This window comes from Lasioglossum baleicum, chromosome 3, assembly GCF_051020765.1.
Source record: "Lasioglossum baleicum chromosome 3, iyLasBale1, whole genome shotgun sequence".
Taxonomy (NCBI): domain Eukaryota; kingdom Metazoa; phylum Arthropoda; class Insecta; order Hymenoptera; family Halictidae; genus Lasioglossum; species Lasioglossum baleicum.
In genome coordinates, this window is record NC_134931.1 from 8,399,766 (window position 1) to 8,423,358 (window position 23,593).

The 23,593-nt window shown below is 39.9% G+C and overlaps 3 protein-coding genes across 5 annotated transcripts in view; 1 reads left to right on the top strand and 2 right to left on the bottom strand.

The window, feature by feature from the left end:
* Window positions 1-715: 715 nt before the first annotated feature.
* LOC143207194 (orphan steroid hormone receptor 2-like) lies at window positions 716-6,001 on the bottom strand. Its single transcript, XM_076420370.1, is given in 10 exon segments — window positions 716-2,456; window positions 2,772-3,049; window positions 3,131-3,327; window positions 3,399-3,646; window positions 3,737-3,994; window positions 4,073-4,235; window positions 4,324-4,431; window positions 4,537-4,677; window positions 5,372-5,398; window positions 5,400-6,001. Coding segments are annotated over 10 exon segments (1,872 nt in total). The 5' UTR covers window positions 5,592-6,001; the 3' UTR covers window positions 716-2,196.
* A 4,248-nt stretch (window positions 6,002-10,249) lies between these two features.
* On the bottom strand, window positions 10,250-12,546 carry LOC143207203 (microtubule-associated protein 1 light chain 3 alpha). The gene is made up of 4 exons (XM_076420390.1): window positions 12,328-12,546; window positions 11,805-11,967; window positions 11,491-11,714; window positions 10,250-11,191 (listed from the first exon to the last, which is right to left on the bottom strand). Exons 1-3 carry the CDS (start codon window positions 12,368-12,370, stop codon window positions 11,552-11,554), a joined length of 369 nt encoding a protein of 122 aa, XP_076276505.1. The 5' UTR covers window positions 12,371-12,546; the 3' UTR covers window positions 10,250-11,191; window positions 11,491-11,551.
* Window positions 12,547-13,248: 702 nt separating this feature from the next.
* The window catches only part of LOC143207192 (dual specificity tyrosine-phosphorylation-regulated kinase 2), a 60,920-nt gene continuing 50,575 nt past the window's right edge, over window positions 13,249-23,593 (top strand). Inside the window, exons 1-2 of one of the 3 annotated variants that reach the window (XM_076420365.1) lie at window positions 13,249-14,045; window positions 15,547-17,540. In XM_076420365.1, the coding sequence (XP_076276480.1) occupies window positions 16,332-17,540 (1,209 nt within the window). In that variant the 5' untranslated portion in view covers window positions 13,249-14,045; window positions 15,547-16,331. Of the gene's footprint in view, window positions 17,541-23,593 lie in introns of all 3 variants that reach the window. The other 2 variants (XM_076420366.1, XM_076420364.1) reach the window with 2 other exon arrangements.

Here is a 23,593-nt window from a genome sequence, read left to right on the forward strand (position 1 = left end):
TACAGTTCTCTTTCCTAAACAGGTCGAATCTGTCCTAATTGTATTGTCTGTTAAGTATTTCACACACGAGAATTATTGTATCACATTCAATTTACCAACTTTCGAATAGCTAATTTTCGTCGTCTGTTGTGTGGAACATTGTATACCGTAATGTTTAGTAAAGGTCTCTCTGTTGTGAAGTACACATGTAGTAAAGTAAATATCACGTATGAAGATACAAGAAAATTATCGTTGAAATAATGCACCGCGGTGCCTTCTTTTTTAAAAGAAAACAATTGCCTCTTTCCATAACTGAAAATACAACTGTTACGTGCTACTTGTATTCTCTATGAATTAAATCGGAATTTAGTTAATAAGTATAATTTACAATGGGTATCTGTAAAAAAAATGTATTGTCGTTTAATCTTTGGATTATCGAATTAAAACGGATGCTTAAATTTAACTAGATATAGAACATTGCTAGAAGTATAGTACAAGCTTATGAATTATCAAGATATTGATGGAAATATAACCAGCTGAACAGATTCTATGAACATTAACAATTCTGAATAGCTTAACAATATTTAACGACTCTGCTCAACATACCTTGCAAAAATATCAATGCTCTAAACATTATTAATAACATTAAATACATAAGATTATTGTTTTCTTATCCTGCAAATACTAATCCTATTCTTCACTGCTTCGTAATTCAAGTACATACAAATAATATGTGTAATTATAGCTATCTTCATTGAATATTATTCAATATTAAATGTATACAGTTGTCGTTAACAATACGATACAAAATGTACATTCATTGAAGTAAACGCATATACAATAATTATTTGTTTGTTTCATAAGTATTCGATAAGTATTCCTGGTTCCATAAAAAATATACTTTTATTGTCCTTCTCGGAGGAAGTAAATAATACTTGATTGCGTAATAAATATAATCCGTGTTGTATCACGATTCAATTGATGGCGTTGGACCATAATCTGTTTTCTTTAGTTAAAATAAGGCTATTTTCTGCATTCAAATTTGCACGAATTTTGTTTTATTATTGCACATTTTGTTTTTTTTTTTAATGAAACGCATAACACAATGCATTTCACTTCTCTCTTAATACATAACGAAAACAGTCTAGAAGTATATTCAGGCGTTATGATCATGTTCTAACAAAAATAAGTAAAACGCGTGCATATTTCATTTCACATTTAATAAAATCGAAGAAATATGCGATTCCTTTGTACTAATACTTGTTATCTTTTTCTCTTTCTTCGAAATAACGATTCTAATTTTTACATAATGTAATAAAAAATAAAGTATATTTTGCTATTTCTCTTGTCGGACGGAAATGTAGCGTTCAGTATTCATAAAGAAATCATATTACTAACGTTTTGATTCTTTCGAAAAATTCGAATCTATAAACAATTTGATTTCTTTTTTATTGATCGATTTGTTTGATAACCTCGAAAATTGGCAAAGAAAAAGACTCTTTTTAATAATTTTGTAGAAAAATAATTTCTACGTTTCGCGTAAGAAACTTCAATTAATATAGACCAAGGTTACTAATTCAGTTAAGGGCTACTCCTTTACTATTAATAAATTACAAGTACAGTCATATTGCCCCATCTATTCGTTTTAAACTATATGCCAATACAAAACTTTCCCGATATATGTATATTTTATCACGACAATTCAAACAAAATATATCATCTTTTGTTTTCATATTACCGTGCTACGCGTAATCGTTACTTTACTCCTATTATTTATAATACTGCTACAATTTAAGTGAAGTATAAATCCATAGCAGGGGTAATGATATTAAGTCGCTTTTTTTAATAACAAATATTCACCTTATCAATAGCAACATGTTCTCGCTGATGAAAGGTCTTTGTGCAGCGTGGAAAGTTTTGTACATCAGGCAGTGAATTTACAATAAATAAAAAAAAGAAAAGAAAATGTTCAAACATCAGAACATTGAAAACTAGACGTTATATCTGATTAACAAGTTAAAATACTACCCTGAGTTTCGACACCTTTTTCTGAAATGAGGCGTGCAGTCCTTTTCACGAAAAAAATAAACATCAACGGCGCTTCGTGTCTAATTTCTCTTCCTCTGTTCCTCAGCATATAAAAATATTTAAGGCATTCAGCACTAACGTATATATCACTTTGTTAGGTCACGACTTACATTGCACAGATAGTAATTGTCACCCCATGTGACTCTCCGGTTCAGTTTTGTAATCGTGCATCGTAAGAATATAAGGCACTACACTAGCTACGCTTACTCTACCGATTAGACCGGCGAAAAACAAGTCCTCCAAAACCCTAGGGTTTATCGAGCGGAGTGGTGCAAGCCTTAGAAGAAGGCGAGGTAACCGATCAGATCCCACGCGTTGTTGCAATTCCGTCCAGGCAGCTTCTTGTAAAACTTCGACCTTCTTGCGCCAAACACCGGCCAAGATATTATCTGGAAAAGTAAACAGTTATTTCTTCATATAGTACTACCCTGCATACATGGTCGTCCAAAAAGTTACTTCAAATGACCTCAGGGATCACAATTAGAGATAGGATCAATGATATTACAAGCAGGTTCGAATCTAGCTGGATAGGAAGCAATACTTTCAAATAGATCCGTGAAACGAAAATTGATTATTGAAATTGACTTGAATTCAAAAGTACATATTGAACTTGATCCCATCTCTAATAACAATTCTTTTCCAAGGAATTTTTGGTATACAGCGTATCCTCCTGAATCAGTCAACCATCATCTTTTTTCACTTACCAGCACTAAATAGAGTTAACGCCTTCAGGTATGCATATTCAACAGAATCCACTTGTAATTTATGAAGCGAGCTAACACATTCTTGCAGTCTGCATATATGTTCGGTAACGGACTTCACTTTGCTAGCGGTGATCTTTTCCTGCGTAATGCTAGCTTGTAAATGATTGATTATTGATGTTAGAATACTAGGAAGCGACAGAGTGTACGCGCATTGTGCAAGGCCTAACGTGAAGAGCTGCCCCCAGGAACTGCGTACCAACGTTGTTTGAACTTCAGATCTACAAATGCACAGCATCGTTTAATTTAACATTCACATCTAGCAGTTTCGCTTGGAACACGCGTGCTGTCCGATTACTCACGGTAATGCTTGAAATGCAGGAATTCCTCTTGCCCAATGAACAGACAAGAAAAGTAATCTCGCCGCACTCTCGCAAATATAATGTATTGATAAATATGCAGGCGCTGGACTAGGTGCTCTTAACTCGAAAAGCGTATGCCTCTCGGATATTAATTGTCCTGTCCATTCCTCTTCGGGTTCACTCGAACCGTTAACACTCTGAAAAATCATAGATTCGTGCAAGAACGTGTAAAATAGCAATGCGTTTTACTTAAAAAAATGAAACGTACGTCTCCGATGAGTTTCGCCATGCTATCCAAAGCATGCGAGATAAGTAAACGTTCTCTCGCTAACGTTAAAGCATCGCTAAGATCGCTATCGCTACTTTGGTCTTCCATACTAGGACTTTCCGGTTGTTCCCAGGTTGGAGGTGCTTCGGATACTGGTTGCTGTGGCTCTGGTTTAACTCTGGGACTTCGATTTCCTACTTTTGTTCCCGCGGACTCCCCCAATACTGGTTTTCTCTCGTGTTGAACGGCTGTAAAGAATTTATCTTAAAAATTCATTTTCTCTTCTCTTTATTTTATCAATTACTGACAGAGATTCCTGAGAAACATGAAAGACTCACAGTCACTTCTCATGCCCATGGCGAGGCATTTCTGCAGTCTACAATACTGACACCGATTTCTATGGTGTTTGGTAACTTCGCAACTCTTGTTACCTCTGCATTGATAACCCAACTGCTTTCGAATACTACGTTTAAAGAAACCCTTGCAGCCTTCGCAGCTTATAGCTCCGTAATGCCTTCCACTAGCTCTATCACCACAGACTACGCATAATTCTAGTGACAATCCCAGGCCTAACGAACCACGGACGTCTCTTGCTAGTTTTACCTGACAAAGTAAGAAATACAAGATTAAGATATGCAAGAAAATAGATAAGCAAAAAGAATAGATAAGCAAAGGTTTTACCTCTACATCAACATTATTTAAATGCTCAATTCCAGAGTGTAGATGAACCATTCCTGCGTGTGGTCCTAAATTACGAAAATCTCTCCCGATTTTGTGATCCACCTTCTCGTCATGTACGTTGTCCACGTGATTATTCTGATCCCTCTCCACATCCCTCTAAAAAATACAATAAATAATTTAGAAATTAATCGTTAAGAAGATTCTAAAATTCTATTTCTAATTAAACAAAATATTTAAAACGTACCATAGCGGGATGGTGGGCTAAATTATGAAAATTCCTCCCAATATTTTGATCTATCTTATCGTCGTGAAGATTCTCGACGCGATCGTTATGATCAACATCCATCTCCCGCTGCAATGAAATGAAATAAAAAGTTAAAATATTCCATTCATTGTTTTTATAAAAGCATTTCTGTATTTCTAGAAATAAAATATATTGAATGAAACAGGAAAACACCTCCGCATCAGCGTCAGCCGTATGATCCACGCCACGATGATGGGACAAGTTACGAAAATCCATTCCTACTTTTCGCTCTGCCTCGTTCTCATTTAAATTATCGTGATCGCGCTGTTCCCTACGATCCCTGTCCATGTCTATCTGTAAAAACGAACCAATTGTCATGCCCTGACGAGACTCTTGAAATTACCCACGTCTCGAAAAAAAAAATATTTCTACGCTGATGTCACGGTTCCACGCGTTACGTACTACCTAAACATTCAGTGTCCTCCTGCCAGCTAATGACGCAAAGACGCGGCCAAGTATGCCGTTAAAACTCCGTAAGCAATACTCAAAGAAAAATCAACGAAGAAAATGTATCTGTAAAATATTCCTCTACGTATACGGTATTATCGAAAATTATCCCGCAAGCGTAATTCACTAAATATTTATTAATCCCTAACGCCGAGTTAGTCTGGTGACGAAATTTCCAACCGGAATCTATTAAACATGAACGCTAATCATTTCGTTTAAATTAAAATAAAATTGTATCCCATACATTTCAGTAAACGTAGACATACAATGAGTCGGAAAGTATTCTGGTTTTTAGGGGATAAACAGATTAAAATATAATTCCCTCGGGTCGGTCGTGGTATAGGATTTTTTCCGAGGGGGTTACCTAACATTCGGATAGCGGAGCATCGAGTTATAATCGGTTAAGTCGTGATCGTGTATAGTCAGCGTCTAGGCAAACAGAGTGTATCGTTTAAAGGCCTAAGCATCGGGGGCCGGTGTAAAAATGAAAACTGGAGCATTTGCCGGGCGCCCCTACCCGCCGTAACCCTTCCCCCCCTACCATTTTAAGAAGTGAAAGAGATGGACCCCGAGTCGTTCGATTCGTAGGTTGCTACGTGGTTAGGCGCATGCCGATACCACGGCCATGCTACTCTGTGGTGGCTGTCATAGAGCGAATGGTCCATTTCCATACACTCGTGATCCGACTTCGTCACCGCTCTGTCGCAGTGCAGTAACACGAGAAAACGGTGCCTGTACCGTTGCACCGAAATAGTTCGCATTCTTAGACCTCGCGCTCGTTACATCGTATTACAGGGAACGTTCTCTTTCACCCTTTCTAATCACGACGATAAACTTTCAACTTGAGAAGCATGTCCGCTTTCGAATAGACAGAGCGGTGCATATATATGTATACACACGAATTTGTTCTTATTCGACTTCCGACTTTGCTTCTATGTTCACAAAACGTTCGTACGAATATTCCCGGCGTTATATCCTATCTTCGTAGCATGATCGATACTGCCCAGACGTATCTGATCCACGCGGAAGTGTCACGCTTGAGATTCAACATCATTTTTTTTTGCTCGCTCGCAAGAATCTCACGACTGTAACTTAACACCTGTTCTTTCCACGGTCCTCCTTTTTTTCAAACTCGAGCCATTGACCCGTTTAGACACGTGTCACCGTTAAATATTACCGTATCTCGTCGTGCCAGGGATGATTCCCGTGGAATTTCGTGCGCCGTAAAAAGAATTCCTGAACGAGAAATTCAAAATACGGTTACATTAACGAGAAAGGTCAACCCGAGTCCGACGCGTTTAAGTCCGGGATTTTCCGACGAATTCGTCAGCCAGCCGATCCTCGGCCGCATCGTTCAACATGTTCGAACGAACGGTTTCGTTTGCGTCGACCTTAGAAAAAGCACGCGACGAGTCTCTTTACGCTAAAGTTCGAGGACGGGTACGCACAATACACTACCTGTTGGGTCGACCTGTATCACCGCATTTACGTGTGTCGGCGGTGGCGCTCTCACAGGTCACGCACAGTTCTGAAAATATAACGTAGCCAGCCACGCGGTAATACGCGCGGAAAACTATCTATTCGCGATCACAAGGAAACGAATGTGTCCGTTTTTCTTCCTGAGTCGAAAACTAACGGGCCTAATCGACGAGGAGTAGAACGGTTCTGCGACGAACGAGATCTTTTCACTAAGGCCGTTCCGAAGCACGGTCGTACACGAAAACACCACGTCGAAGTTTAAAGGCAACCTTGCGCAGGTGAACGCAGCCAGACCGTTCGCAGTACTGGCAGGTTGGCAGGTCACTCTCTTGTGTACCGCCAAGACACACCAGCCAGGTGCATTCTCGCCCCGCTTGCCTGCTTTTCTACCTGAGCGAGAGCATTCGCCGTGGAAGACCGCATAGTGTGGCCTCTCGACGAACGTTACAGGTTATGTCACGTAATACACGCCCGCTGATGACTTATCGGTTGAGACTCGAGGTCGCCGCGTCGATCGAGAATAGGTCAAACACGAACTGTTCATTGCAAAAATGTAGATACGCGCTTTTAGGCGCACCTCGCATAACGACGTCACGCTCGCTCAAATCCTTTTGCCTCGACGCGCTTGTTAGCGATTCTAGCAACAGGTAAAACTTGGAACGCTACTCGTGGCATCGGTCGCTAATGCTGCTTGGTCAAATTCAATAAACCCGGACGATTTTCTTCCATCATTAGAATTTCTTTGTCTCTAATAACGTTTTAGGGAGAAAAAGAGAATTTATTTCGGCATCAGGCGTTTTATAAATAAATTAAAATTAAATCAACCCTGATAATTTTCTTCGATTATTAGAATTCCAGTGTCTCTAATAACTTCTTAGGAAAAAAATAAAATTGGTGTCTACAATAGACTCCTGCATAGCGTAACTCAAAAACTATTTTAAATTACTGTATTTCTGTATTTTGTGTGTCAATAAAGACACAATAAATATACAAGAAATATTAATACTGTTAACAGAAGAACAGAATTTTATTTCGACTTAACATCAATAGCAAAGAGTTGTTCTTCACCGTTAGTGCTGAAACTATTATTCATTATTATAAGTTTACCGTTTGTATAAAATATTTTATACAACTGAAAATATTTTTATAAATTGAACGACGATTTTTGAGGCTTCGTTTTTTCATATTTATCGGAGATGATTGCTTATTTTCGTCGGCTAAAATGACTGGTTTTTAAAAATACTACGTAGCCGTATAACCTTTCGAGTGGTCATTCCGAGTCACCTACAGACTTCTTGGAACGGCTTCAGTGAAGAAGAATAGTGACTTGAGAGTAATTATTTCTATACGACCGGACTTCACAGGTAAAGGTCGCTTGTGGGTCCGAAGGTTACCTCCTACCTACTCGATCACCGCATCGACACAGATTTAACGTTGTAATCCTACTTGCCGCGTTAAACTGCATTACTAATTGTGCATCGTTTAATTCTTTTATTTCTCTGCGCTGATTGTACTTAATTTTATACGTCTTAGTTTTCAACAAGTTGTAATGACGTCACCGCTTTTGTTTGTAAAGATAAGGAATAACGATTCTTTCGTACATTACAAAATATTCTTTGTTTTGCGTGACCATAAGGCCCGAACACTCCCACAGACATTCGATAATAAATTCGAATTATATCAAACAAAACACCCGTGGTAAATAAAAGATTTACCTGTAAAGAAAAGAAATAAAAGTCTTCAACAAAATGACTTGATTATCGACGGAAAGCAATGTTGCACAATGGTAATGTCAAAATAACATGATCGCAGAATCGCCATTAATAAAATCGGATTGTTCATTTACCGATAATTCGTAAACTTGGAATGTACGAGCAATTAGTGTTTTGTAACATAATAAGACGTGTATATATAAATTGATACTACGTGGACGAGCCATCGTTCGAGACTTGGTGTATCGTTATCGGTGGAAGGGTTACGAGAATACTAAACAAAGGTAAACAAGTAATCATTAGGCAAACTCACCTTTACAATTAATAACGATGTCTGGCCCGACTACGCGTCATTTGGACAGTTCATACCAAACAACTAGGCTTCGTCAACTATCCGTGGGTTAGAGTTCATAACCTCTTCTAACCTTTACCTTTTCTCTACCTCTTTCCCCCCGTACCTAACCCTACCGCTCACCTTTATACCCACCCGACATTGCATCTACTGGCATCGATTTGCAGCTGTATAAAGATTGGCGATTTCGAATCTCTACTGCAGAATTTGTACGTCGCGCCAGGTTCTCGACAAGCTCGAGAACTGACTGCCGGAAGTGCCGCCATGATGAAAGCGGAAGTTGTGTGGCCATCGCTTGATTTCAAATCTCATTCGAATCGAAAAGATCGAATCGCAAGTTTATGATTAGACTGCACATTAGGACATTGGTACACTAATAGCACACGAGTTTGTGATGGTGCGTGCGAAATTTCAACCCCACTTTCCTGATAGAAGCATTCCATCATCAGTAGGGTCGTCAACCAGCAATTCTGGGGTCAGGTTTTGTCCAACCCCCCGCGAACTCGTCGAATAAAAATTTTACCCCAACTGTTGGGGTAATTGAATTAGCTACTTTAGGAGAGGTAGTCTCATTTCCAGAATTGCAAGGCGAGTTGAACCCAGCCCTCGGTTTTGCGTGATGACCTTTTTTTTTTTAGCCATCATATCTGTCGAGAGCTATTCCGCGATTTTATTTTTGAAAGCTAAACATTTTTTCTTGGGGGGGACTTGGCCCCTGCCCCCCCCCCCCGCTGGTGCGCCACTGGTCAAAAGCGCTAGATATAAGATCAATCTAGGCCGCGATCGCCCTCAAGAGTATTATTACATTACATACTGCATTATTCGGCAGTATGTAGCTGTCGCAGCTTTATGAAAAACGTAAACGTAAAAATAGGACTCTTGAGGACTTTTTTTGATGATTTTGAAAAACACCATCTTTGCTTTGACCTAACCCAGACCAGTTTATTGCGTTATGATAGCAAATGTCCGAAATTAAATGAGGAAGCAATGTATGTATTGCAAAAGAGTCTTTATTGCGCACATAATTTCTTGTGTAATGCATGGAATACACGAAGTCATTGTACAAGAATTAATAAAGCATATATTATATTGCCAATATTTATATAGCTAAAATATCGTATATATATATTATATTTATACATACATATATTATAGTTATATACGATATAGTAGCATATTTTGTGTCACTATTGAAATATACATTTACTTATTGTTATTATTATATCACTATTGTATCTTTACAGGTGTGTAGTAATGTTTGCAGACAGCCCTGTCTTTTTTCTGTTATTTATTTATAAATTTTCGTGTGCTTGAACGAAGTCTTAAATTATATCATAAGTCGAGATGTATGGTAATGTATCATTTAAACTAATTGAGAAAATATGTCAACATTCCTCCAACATGTTCAAGTACAATTAGATTTTAGTGGTAGCTAGCAAAACATAACGCTCCCAAGGTTGATATAATTTGAATGTTTATTCGTTACCATTCACGAAGCTATAATTTATTTACAATGAGAAATAATAAATGTGATTAACGAAAAGTAGTCCAGCTCAGAGTTACTTTCTGCTATTGGTTTTTTAAGTCTTGTAGAATTGTCTTACTGGTACAATCGTAAATTGTATCCGTTATTAATCATAATGCCAGGTACATTTGTTTTCTTAATTTACTTCTACGAAAATGAGAGAAAAGTGCGCTTGTAATGTGTCCAAATTCAGGATGAATGTGGAAAATAACAGTTTTCGTAAATTGTCTAAGTATCAAGTAGCAAAAGATGCTACTAGCAACATTAAGTGAATATTTATTCATCCTACTTAGAAATAAGTATGGATGAATGGAAAATTGATAGTATCGAGAAGTATAATTAATAAAATCGTTTGAAATCTAATAATATTATCACATACCAACACATGTTACATATTGTGTAGTAATACACATTGAACACTTTTTTTAATGTTTCGGTGTCTAGACAATAGGGCAATACCAGATTTCACTGTAAAAGTTCGTTTACATCAGCCAATATCGCTCTGAATAATGAAAAAAATGTTCTCTTGTCGTAAATTCCACCGTATCCATTAAAAACTTTAACCATTTACTCTATTACTTCGTAGCAAGTAAATCTATTGCAATTTCCTTCACATAAATCACATACCGATAGTGAACATATGAAAATTATTGGATTTCCCACTGCCGTGTACGTACAATGTATAGTTTTTGCTGAGTATAACTGGCTACTACTTGTACAATTGCAATTTCCTTCACATAAATCACATACCGGTAGTGAACATATGGAAATTATTGGATTTCCCACTGCCGTGTACGTACAATGTATAGTTTTTGCTGAGTATAACTGGCTACTACTTGTACAATAATATTTTCACAATCGTATTAGCAATGTTTAAAACTGATTACATTGAGAAGACGTGTATTGCAGTGAACAAATCCTGACAAATCGTAAAATTTCTAAAGGTAAACAGTTTTTTACCCATTAAACACGGTTTCGCTAGATATGTTAAACGGCCTCATTGTTCGAGTTTATTATTTTTAAAGAATAATAATTACTACCGTCAATAACAAAATTGTATTAATCTTACAGTATAACATATAAAATATGAATGACGCGTATGCCAAAGGCCCAAAACACCTTTATAATTTCACACAGAAGTGTCGATTGTGATTGTTCTGTCAATTATTTCAGCAGGTACTGCAGGTTGATCACAAAGATTCTGCGTATTCGGTTGAAGGCGGATACAAGTAATAGATGATCTAAAATCCTTTCTAAAGGTCTCTTAAAAATATTTAGCACGCAGTGTATATCCTGAAAAAGAAATTTGTTTTCACTAAAAGTGTGCAAAGATCGTAAAATGTCGGGTACTCGATGGTAAAAACGAGTCGGGTTCCCGAAAATTTCTAGATTCCTAAAAATTTTCAGTATTCTCGAATATATCGGGATTCCCAAGAATTTTCGGGATTCTGGTTCGATAAATCCGTAATATCCTCGTGAATCCCGAAAATTCTCGGGAATAACCCTGATACATTCGCAAACTCAAATATACGGGAGAACCCGTCCCGATCCCGATGCGCTATTTTCGGGTTCTCGCGTCCCCTAGTTTTTACCTAAAAGTAATGATGAAGTTCCATTGTTTGGAGGCTTACAGTTCCACTGTACCAGTTAATTTTAATGCCCGAATACTTCTTGGCTAGCAAACGTTATATAAAGAAAGCCATCCTCATCTTTCTCTCTTTGATACAATTGCGCCATCGTCATACTACCACTGACCAAACTTCTTTGGTTTACTAATAGAAAAAATGCTTGTGTTGGATGAAGCTGTAGCCTACGTCTGTTAGTTGCAATCAACAAACAAACAAACATAATTAATCAATAGCAGTTCCTTGTTTTATGTTTTACCAGAAGTTACATTAAAGCATACCTAATAATTTTAATAAGTTCGACTACTGTTAAATAATCGGGCACCAAGAATTTACACTTGTCCAGCACAGGCAATTGTTTTTCGCCATTGTACCGTTCAACGATAATGGGTACCTTATTCATATGTCGTTCTCTAATCAATTTTAAGTCGGCCACCCGTTGTGCTAAAATATAAAACAGTCCCACACATTAATACAGACGCACCTATAAATATACACATACATACATGTATATATGTATACAAATTGTGAAAATCTGTAAACAGCTGATCCTTCGTATAATCACAATAACAAAAGTAATATATTTACACTTCTTATATAACTTATTCATACAAATGAAAATTATTAACTCGTATGAAACGGTATTATTCTGAATGCATTATCAAATCATATCCATCGACGCGTCAATAAATCAACAGTATACTATGCGGTGATAACGTCGCCAAAATAAGCTTCGTTTACACTTCGTTTAGCTTTTATCGAATTTCTCGAAATAAATACGTTCAACGGAATAATATTTCTTACCAAAGGAACGCTGCTCTTTAAACGTTTTCGGCTTTAAACTCATCTTGATTTCACTATTGGCTACTACGACGTATTTCTCACGATATCAACTGTACGTTTACGAAAGTAAGTATCCCTGGCGGACTGAGGGGTCAAAATAACGTCAGTGTCAGTCAGTCTCCGACTGTTTCAAACTTAGGTTAGGGGTTAGGCTTTGTGGACATTGATGGAAACAGGAAATACAATTCTCGCATCGCCGGGTGCTGCCCTCTTGGAGCTACAGATGTTGCATTCGAACGTGTACGGAAAAAAATAGTGCTTGCCAATGAAAGGCTATGAATTTTCTTTTCATTAATGTTCTGTTAATTTCTATTTGTATCTACATATAATTTACTATTTTTATTGTTTTGATGTTCATTTCGACACTTGACAGATATAGAGCAATATAGAGTTTGCCTTGGCGATTCGCAGAGACAAGTCTCGCTTGGCAACATTGTGCTTGTGTAGCCAGAAACATTTGTAAAATATACATAGTTGACTATTCTACTTATATGGACAGACGGCGCGAGGGAGCTGAAAAATTTTCGCCATGTCGGTATTTCAATGATACGGAACCACGTATGGTGATTGGTTTATGGTCGGTGTTTTTTTCATTGTCTCACAATCAGTGACAGCATGGTGACAGCGAGGCTCTACCCTGGACCATACAGTACACAGAGAGAAATCAGATGAACAAGATGAACAGGACTCGTCGACTCGTCCTGCTGTACTGTTAGAATATGCCATCAATTCTACAATTCACAGAGAAAGTAGCTTCGGTAGAAACGATCGAATAATATTGTCGCTTACTTTATAAAGATTTGAGGTCAGATAATAGAATGAAAATTTAGTTTAACGGGAGGTTGGAGAACTAAAATGTAACGATGACGCAACAATCTAGACAAAGTCATAATCTATGACCTCCCCTTTGCATCGCGAAACAGGAATACGTGCGGACATCTGTGCGTGCGGCAAGCACAACCGTCCGTGTACGTGAGAGTGCACGCGTGGGTGTCGCAGCAGGCGTTTTCTTGATGAATAGAGAAGTAGTGCTCGCGCCTTGAGTGGTTCGATGAGTCGGTGAGTGGTGAATAATATTTCTGAGTGTGGGAAACGTGCGCCGGGAAATCAGGATCGAGATCGATGTTGTCATACGGATTCGGGAGAGAAGCGTACTCGCCGCTCATCGGAATCGAATGTGTGCAGCTCGGTTAGATGCACGCACGCTAGCCATACACGCACACACACCTACACACACTCACACATTCACCGCCAGGAAGAAGGGGAGGTAGCAACAAAAACACCTGTACGCGAAATCTATAATCATAGAAGGGAAAACCGTGTAGCAACGAAACGGCAGAGTCGTTCGACGGGGTCCGTATATACATAGAAATTATGGAGGGCTCTTCACCACCGGAAGCGTCGTGCTACGTTGCCTAACCGCGAAGATATCCATGCCGAGGATTTCGCCAGTGCCGCGTCGGTTTTCGCAAACGCGAAACATAAGAGAAGAAGAGTAGTACCGTGCATCGGCCTGGCAGTCTGGCCGTTCATCCGTTCGCCTGGTCGTCTACCCCTTCTAAACCGTCCTGACCAAACGTTTAACGGGGGTACAAAAAGAATAAACATAATGGCGTCGCGAGAGAGATAGAAGACTCAGCCGACCGGGACAGAGGGAGAGGAACAGCGGATCCGCGAAGGTGGGAGACCGTGCGAGTGAGAGCATGAGAGAGAAAGAGAGAGAGTGCCTGTGTGTGTGAGAGAGAGAGAGAGAAAGAAAGAAGTCAGCCTGCTAGCCAGCCAACCAGTCAGTGTGCCAGAAGCGAGGAACTTCGTCTCGCGCTTTGTTTCTATGATAAAAAAACGAGCAAACCCGTCTCGTTCCTGAATCGTCCACCCATTTTTGCATTTATCCGTGGTCGAGAACAAGAACCGCCGGAAGTACTCGGCGACCGTGTTACCCGATTAAACAAATAGTCGTCCGCTTGTAAACGGTTATCAAGGTGCGGCCACGTTCTTCGTGTTTGCTTCGATTTTCATGGGTGCGGGGTCCACGACCTGATCCAGCGGTGGCTCGATTTTGTACGAGAGCGTGATTCAATTCGAGACGAGTTCGCATGTATACCATTCAGGGTGACAGTGTTTTTTCTGGCCGAGCAAACACTGGTTACGCGATTCGACGGGACTAATCTTTGCTAATTATTCGTCGAGAGGAGCCAGCGATATCGAAACCGCGAGTCGAGACAGGATCGGATAATGACCGAGGGTAGAAGACCGGGCGTGATTCGAGTTTCGCGATCCGGTAGCAGAGTGTCAAGAGATTAAAAAATCATTTCGAAGATCGTGATATATGTACATATCTCGAGGGTGTTCGAATGGAGGAACGAGGTGTCGAAACTCGGCCGGCCCGGTGCCAATAACCTCCCGGTTCAGGAGAGGCAGACGGTTTTCGCGCACACACGATGCGTTTGCCCTCGTGCGCGATAGATTACAGAATTAGACGTTCGAAGGCTCGCGCGAAGGTAAAAGGAGCAGCTCGTCGTTTCCATGCGGTAAAGAAGGTGGAGACACTGGCCGATGGTAACGAGGGACGAAGGGTCAAGCAACGGCGAAGGGGATTGATGCGAGCCGGATAAATAATTCCACCCGATACCGGGACACGTTCAGAGACAGCTGAGCATCGTAGTCGGGAAGTGACGTCACAGTGGAGAGAGAGAGAAAGACCGGCGGGTTCATATAGTTCCTTTTGTTTTTCTCTACCCTGGGCTGTGTGTATGTGTGCTTGTGTGGGTGTATGTGTGTGGCAGCAGAGCTAACTTGGAGGGGGGTTGCTCTCGTGCGACGACACGAAAGCATATCGAAAAAACCCACAGCCGGAAAACGGGTCTCTGCCCTGCGCCTCTATAGTGCTTACTCCTCGGAGAATCGCGTCGTTACATTGCAGCTCTTCTCTCTAGTCCGTTTGCATTTACAACTACAGCCCGGAGCAAAAGAGTAGGCTTGCCGCCCTCTCTTTCGTTTATTCTCGCCGGGAAACATATTTTTAGACGATCGATCATCATCTTTCGAACCGCGGCCGCGTGTCGACGCCGCGCATCGATCGAAGCGGTTTTTGGCCAACCCCGAGACACTATTTCGACAGCTTTTTACATTTCTTCGTGGATGGACACGAGACTGAAAGTATTCATTCATTTATTCCAGACGACATGCTGGGTACACAAGAACGACTAACGTCAACAAACTGATGTTTTTTATCCGATCGACAATACACTGTAAGGTATTAGGAAAACAACGTTGCGGTTTCGTACACGTTCGAAGAATATCATACGGACTGATCTCTGTCTAACTGGAGGATCTATCGAACCACTCATTGAGGGACTAGGATAAGGACACGGCGTAGTTACGAAAACGTTTACCTGGAGGTGGTCTTGAGGATTATCGGTCCATGGGAGGTATTGCGCGGCGCGGTTCAAATCGAAGATAAACTTCGAACAATATTTGGACTGATTTACTTAGAGGATCTATCTAACCAGACAGTCATTCAGTAACTACTATGAGCACAGTCCTGTCCTAGACACGGAAGCGAATATCTAGAGGTCTTGAGAATTGTCGTTCCTTGACTTAGGAAATATCATCGCGCGGTCCACATCGAAGATAAGCTTTAAGAATAATATTCGGACTGATAACCGCGGATCTGTTCGGGAGTGATCGAGCGAGTACCACGAGCGCACCCCGGCTCTAAACACGGAACACGAATATCAAGAGGAAGTCTTGAAGATAGTCCTTAGCCTGGTGGACATTCAAATCGGCTGTCGGAGGGAGACCAATGTGGAGACTCAGGTGTTTGCCGGCACGGTGCACGCCCGGATCGTCCTTGGAACAGCGTGAGCGTGTTGGTCGCGGCGGTCAGGTGTTCGGATGTGTCGTTGGTCGGGTGGTGTACCGTCATCGTCAGCGATGCACCAGCGGCGTGATCACGTAGGCGCATGTGGTTGTGTAGTATGATCGTTCTAGTTCTGGCTCAGCCTGACCGAACATCTGAGCGTCGTTCGCCATCGGCGCTGGTGTCGGTGGACGTGTTGTCGGTGGTATCGGTAAGCGGTAGCGAGATGCCGCTGTCAAGGTCGAACCCGTTTGTGCCGGCGAGCGCGATCTCGACGCAGACGTACATATCGTCAAGCGAGAACAATCATCTGCCGCCGTTGAAGGCGAGCACGTTGTCCCTGAAGCAGCCGGCGAGCGAGTCGTCACCGAGTCATCTGGTCCACGCGGGTCATATGGTCGGCACCCACCTGCCGAGTCTGAGCTCCAGCGCGAACAACAGCCTTCTTAGCCTGACCGGGAATAACTCTGACAGCCTGAATCTGAGCCTGAGCTCCCACGCGAGCCACAACTCCAGTCACAACTCGAGTCACAATTCCAGTCACAACTCGAGTCACAACTCGAGCCACAATTCTCACCAGCAAGCGAATGGACAGTCCAGCACTGCCATGGTGAAGAATGGTAGAGCGGATGCGAGCTCGCTCGACGGGGTCCCGTTCAAGCCCAAGACGATCACCGTCACCGCGGACCTGGTCATGAAGGTTTACAAGGATAAACTCACCGAGTACGAGTACCAGGAGATTTACAAGTACCCGGAGATCTACTTCATCGGCGCCAACGCGAAGAAGAGGCCAGGCATCATGGACTGGCCGAATAATTGTGACTATGATAACGATCAAGGTTCCTACATTCACGTGGCGCACGATCACGTGGCATACAGGTACGAGGTGCTCAGAGGCATCGGTAGAGGATCCTTTGGACAGGTCGTCAAAGCCTACGATCACAAGATGCACGAGCACGTCGCCCTCAAGATGGTCAGGAACGAGAAAAGGTTCCACCGACAGGCGCAAGAGGAGATCAGGATACTGAGGAAGCTGAGGGAACAGGACAAGGACGATACCATGAACGTTATACACATGTTCGATTCGTTCACCTTCCGCTCGCACATGTGCATCACCTTCGAACTGCTCAGCATTAACTTGTACGAGCTGATCAAGAAGAACAAGTTCCAGGGGTTCAGCATGCAGCTCGTCAGGAGGTTCGCATACTCGTTGCTACAGTGCCTTGATGCTCTCTACAAGAATAAGATTATACACTGCGACATGAAACCCGAAAACGTGTTGCTGAAGCAGCAAGGACGCAGCGGTATCAAGGTGAGTCGCTTTTTTTGGAAAATCATTTTTTGAGAATGCACCTTGAGCTTATGGCTCGCGTGCAAATGTCCTTGGTTTCATTACGAACAAATTACTTCAATGATTCCATTTTTCATGAATCCATTCTACATTTTATTTAACAATATTTATTTAGTCCCGTGCACTAGGTCATTTTACAAAGATTAACACACTATCTCAGACACGAATTGTCTATCTAATCTGCGAAATTCATCGAAAGTAGTATCTTCTTCCGCTGAAAACTATAATCATGACGTTCCTACACGTGCGCCGCAGACACAAACATATTCGTCTCGTACAATCTGCGAAGATTACGTGTAGCTGGTTCTGATACACTTCCTAGTTTTCACGAGTAATCCATCGGAGAAATAGCTCTTGCGACAACTGACTGGGAAAAACTATTTCTTTAGACAGACTGTTACGAATTATTCTTCTTTTTATTCGAAAGAATGCCTCATTCTTGAGAGAGTGTCGCATTTTCTGTCGCCGGGTGCATCGTGCAAGGTCACTTAAAGTTACTAGTGTACAGTGACAAGTCCTTGGGAATATATTTTACATTTTACATCATTGATTTTTCACTCGACAGACACTCGATCGACCCTTGAGCGCGTTGCAGAGAACGTATCTCGAAAATCGCTTTGTTACATGTTTTTGACCTTCCCTGATCTCAATTGATTTGGGATCACGACTGTACTTCATGTCATGACATAGCCACTTTGATTTCGATGAGATTTTGCATAGTGATAGCATACAGGTCTGTTATCATGTATACCAATTGTTAGCTGTGGTTACATGAGTAATGGTAGTACATATGTAGTATAAAGTAGTTTTCAATGTATAAACAATTAAAGCTTTTGTACACAAAATGATAGGATACAGGTGTTCAGAATAATATTGTATGCCAGAGCTGTTTAAAATCGAAATTAGGGTTTCGTCCTACATACAGTGAACCACAATAATATTCAGACACTTTTGATAGGACGATAACTCCTCTAATATCAGATTATACGACTTGGACTTTGTTGAGCAAGTTAGAACAATTAGTTTACTACATGACGATAACAAGAAATTTTGAAAAGATAACAAAAGTTGTTGTTTACAACCTTTTTATGTGGGCCAATATCGAAAATTTAAAAAATCCGTTTTGTAGATCTGTGTCAATTACACATATACCGAAAATTTCGTCAAAATCGGTAGATGTGGAAAAAGCTACAAGCATTGAAAGATGCAAAAATCCTTGGATGTACATGTAGGCTGAAAATCGTGAAAAACTACAATTTTTACCATCTTTAAATTTTGTAGCGTATTGCAACGTTGATCGATTTTGATAAAATTTTTGGAATATGTATAATTGACATAGATCTACAAAATGTATTTTTTAAATTTTTAATATAGGCCCCCATAAAAAAGTTGTATTCAACAATTTCAAAAATAATTTTTTCAAAAATTTGTTTTACGTCTTGTATTAATGATATTAAAAAAGTCATCGTCCTGTTAAAAGTGTCTGAATATTATTGTGATTCACTATAACAAAAATTAGGGTCCCTGTCAGGAACCCCATATCAAAGTTCGATGTTCCCCGCGAGAGAGCTATTTTTTTGGGACTGTAAAGTACGCTGTCCCGTGACACGAGACACGATAGCAAACAAGATATATACTACACGAGCTCAGGTGATGGCCGAAGCAGACTTTGCTGTAGTGTAGACTACTGCAGACTAAGAAGAAGAGAGGAACAGGGGTGGAAAATCGGTAGATCTCTCCCACGGGAGGAGAAAGTATTATCTAACAAAGCAAAGTAGATGGTTTCAGGGTGGGACAGCGTGAGAGACTGGGTGGTGAACAGTGGAAACGGTCAATAGAGAAAGAGAGGCAACACTATACCTGCCCTATTCTACTGTTTCACCCCCTAGAACGTCTACCCCGTTTTGACAGACTAGGGCTCTCGCTGCGACGAGCTACCATTGTTTGCGATGGACCAAAACTGAAACTGAAAACTCGACGGTCTACACTAGCACAGCATTGAAACGTTTCCAAAAGAATTGATCTTTCATTGTTGATTTTGAAAGGTTTCAAAAACTCGCGTTCATTGTTCATCTATATTAATTTTGATACTTATATGTTCATAATTCTACGTATTTTTATACAAAATAAAAATCATCTGTATTAATTGCAAGACACAGGAGTTACATAGACATTTATTTTTTGTCTCAACGATTTTATAAATTAATTAATTAATTGCAAGATAGTGGAGCTGCATAGACATTCATTTCTTTTTTAAACGATTTTATAGTGTCGAAAGCAGTGCGGTAATATATTGAAATTCATTAAAAGTTTTCACTATTCTCCGTTTTTGAACTAACAATTTTTTTCGTGAATGCATAAAATCCATCAACTGATAGGTGATTAACAATCATTCTTCTTCACAAAACCACGAAAAAATCCTCGAACATGTTCAAATGTAAAAATCGTGTTATTAATTCTCTGATTAAAAACTGCAAGCTGCATCAATCTTGTTGGACTTCTATTATGTCCATGGTGCATCGACCTTCCCCGGAGACGCCCTGTGGGTCTCGCATTCACATAGTGTCGATCATATTCGTACGGTGGCCATATTTTCGAGGCCGTTTTTCAAACGAGGATCTGAAACGAGTGTCTCGTGCCAATATCCAATACGTTTGGTCGTTTTTAAGCGGGATTTTAGCGGTGATTAACCGGGAACTTGGTGGCGGACAACAAACTCGTCGTTAGCCCGAATACCGCAAGGCATAAACAGAATAAGCGCGACAAGCTGGCTCGCGTGCTCGCGATACGCTTTAATACATAACACGTCTCACAGGCATATATCTGTATGCGGGACACGTCTCGAGTTCGCTTATACATGGTGTCGAACCAGTCCTCTACTCATTTCTTCTGAACTCTTTTTTTTTTTTAAATACAAATGTACCGTCTTGGTTTGTACACCGGTTGTGCTGAACAAATTTCGTCGTGCGACACGCAGAAAAATTGCGAGACGCAGATGCATCATGCCTGCAAAATAAAGACTATCATTGTCGCGTGACGGACGATTATTAAACACTTGTGGATTATACTCGTTTCGCGGACCAGCAGTTTGCTGCGATCATTGTTATTTCGGCTTTGAGCTTCCCGTTGAATGCAAATTATATGCTACGAAATGGGATTTTGTGGACACAGTGATTCGTGTTAATGTTCGGACACGGTTTGAAACAGAATAGCGTTTTTAATATTGCAGTAAATCATGCAGACAATTTTTATTTTGCATAACGATCCGCAATTCATCATATTTTATCGAAATCTTCTCCTCCTTGCAAGCAGTTATTCAATTCTTCAAATGAAGAGAATCTATTCAACCTAGCTATGAAAAAAGATCTTAGAACTAGGGATTAACCCTTTGCAGTCGGAGTTATTCTAACTTGAAAATTAAACAGGTCTTTCCGACCTAGAATAATTCCATTCTATATGATTTTTTTCATTTTATGGATATGAAATTGATGTAATACCTCATACAATACTTAAATGTGTAATAATTGATTAGATACCAACATATATTTAATAATGTAAACAATATTGTGAATAATGGTACAGCAATTTTTGGTGGTAACTCCGAGTCACCCCTCGACTGCTAAGAGTGAATATATTGACTAACTTCATAAAAGATAAATTTCTAAGAGATTGTTGATTGCAACTCGGACGTAAATTCACAGACCTCTTTTTACTATGTAGTATTTTACATATGTATGTATATACATATCGCGTAAGGCAATTTTCGCTGCACCTAGTATGTTTATGGTTCACAGGAGCGTGCGCGCAGCGCATTGTAGCCGCGGAACCACAACAATGCGCTGAGATTAGCGTATTGACAAACGCAATCGCGTTGACTAAGTGTCCTTGTCCTCTGCTACAAACTCAGCGTGGGCGATGCGCTGTCCAGCCAGAGCTGCATTATCGCTCCGGCCGGTCTGTATTTAGGATTCGCACGCAATAACGTGAACTTTCGAGCAAAAGTCGCTTTTCAGTGCGACCTTGCCGGAGCCGGGTGCATCATAGACTGCACTGGCCGGTAGCCCTAATGTCTGCTATAATTGGACCGAATTATTAACGAGCCGATGCGATGGATGCAGTCTTCTCATTGTCAGACGTACGGGGATTGCGTCTAGCCGTTTTTTTCGGAACGATTCGCTCGAGTAAATAACCCCTATGCACTTCAGGTCAGTTTGTTCTAAAAGCAGACTTTTTATTTTTATTGCAATTTTTCTCGCCGAAATATGCAAATTAGAATGACGCTGACTGTTGCACGCGAGGCAAGAGTTAGCCTTTTTTGCAGAATTTAATGTCAAATGTGATCGAATGTAATTCGCAAAGAAGAAATAAACCGCGGATTTTATGTATTTACAATTGCAAAAATGGGTGAGTGTAATAAAAAAAAACGAGATTATTTTTCATAATTTAATGACACCATTAAAAAGAGAAATAAATTCATATTTGGTTCCAGTGCCTGGCAATCAACGCATGCGGTCTTTATTATACACATTTTCATTAAATTCTTACATTTAGCTGTTCGGTACAATATTTCTGTTTCATACAGAAATTGGATGCATTCGATTCATGGAAAATATGAACATTAAAAATAATTCTCGTTCACGAAGGGTTCATTTGACAGCTTTAAACTTGCCAGCTTTTGTTGTCATGAATCGCAGAGTTTATATTCGTTCAACGAATTATGTTTCACGGCGGTTGGTCGCGTTTCAAGCCGCACAGAGGATTAATGAACAGTGGCACTGGCAGGGGTAAACTACCCTTATGTAAAATGTGGATTAAAACAGCATTAATTTCATTATTCAGGTTACAACGTTGACACATACAGATTTCAGAATTAGCGACAGATTTAACGTAACGCCCACGATCGATCTTTATAAATGAAATGAAACTTTATTCTCGTGGAAGAGAAAATACGGGGTCGCGTGAAAACTGCAATGCATATAAATTAGAACGCCCATTTACATGTTGCCAGGTTTCTTTGAATACATATGGCAGCTGAGAATGAACTGAAAATGCATTCTTAAAATTGCATTTAAAGGAAAGAATCTGACGAGGTACACAAAAATATTTCTCAAACATTTCAATCTATTCTTCAATAAGTATCATCGAGGATTCCATGAATCAATTTTTCTTTATATGTACAATACAATTGAACAGAATAAAACCTGCAAATTCTCTGAAATCAAACGTCTCGACTAATTAACTCTTTTTTGATGTTTCAATAAATTCAATAAAACCTAAATTAACAGTTTCAAATTCTGCGAACTCTCTGAACTTCAGCTTCCACGTTTCGCAAATTGCAATCAGTACCACTTTTCAATTAACTTCTTTTTGATGCTTCAACAAATTCAAATTAATTTCTTGGTATACGATAAAACCGTAATTATCAGTTTAAAAACAGCAAATTGTTTAAACTTGAATTTCCCCAATTCGCTAATTTCATTAAACACCACTTTCCAATTAATTCTCTTTGATGCTTCAACAAATTTACCAACGAATCAATTTCGCATTACACGAAAAATCTAAATTTAACAGTTTCAAATCAGTAAACTCCCTAAACTTGAACTTCACGGTTGTAAATTACATGTACATAGTATGTACTACTTTTCAGTGAATTTCTTTTCGATGAGTCAACTGATTCGACGATTCAACGAATCTATTTTTCATTATACTAAACATCCAAATTGAACAGTTTAAAATCAACAAGTCCGGTGCACTTGAATTTCACAGTTGTAAATTACATTTACTTTTACTTTCCAATGAGCTTCTTTTTGATGAGTCGACTGATTCGACGATTCAATGATTCAACAAATCTATTTTTCATTATATGTACTAAACATCCAAATTGAACAGTTTAAAATCAGCAAGCTCTCTAAATATGAACTTCTCGATTCGCAAATTAAATTTCGCATCGCTTTCCAATTAGTTGCCCTCGAGCGCGTCGATAAAATCACCAAATCAATTTTTGTTTCGAATTT

Bases quoted from the DNA above. Each gene is read 5' to 3' on its own strand.
- LOC143207203 (XM_076420390.1), bottom strand. From the start codon at position 12,370: ATGAGTTTAAAGCCGAAAACGTTTAAAGAGCAGCGTTCCTTTG. The intron at 11,968-12,327 runs GTAAGAAATATT...TTTATATTTTAG, and splicing joins TAAAGAGCAGCGTTCCTTTG to CACAACGGGTGGCCGACTTA. The intron at 11,715-11,804 runs GTATGCTTTAAT...TGCAACTAACAG, and splicing joins GAACTTATTAAAATTATTAG to ACGTAGGCTACAGCTTCATC.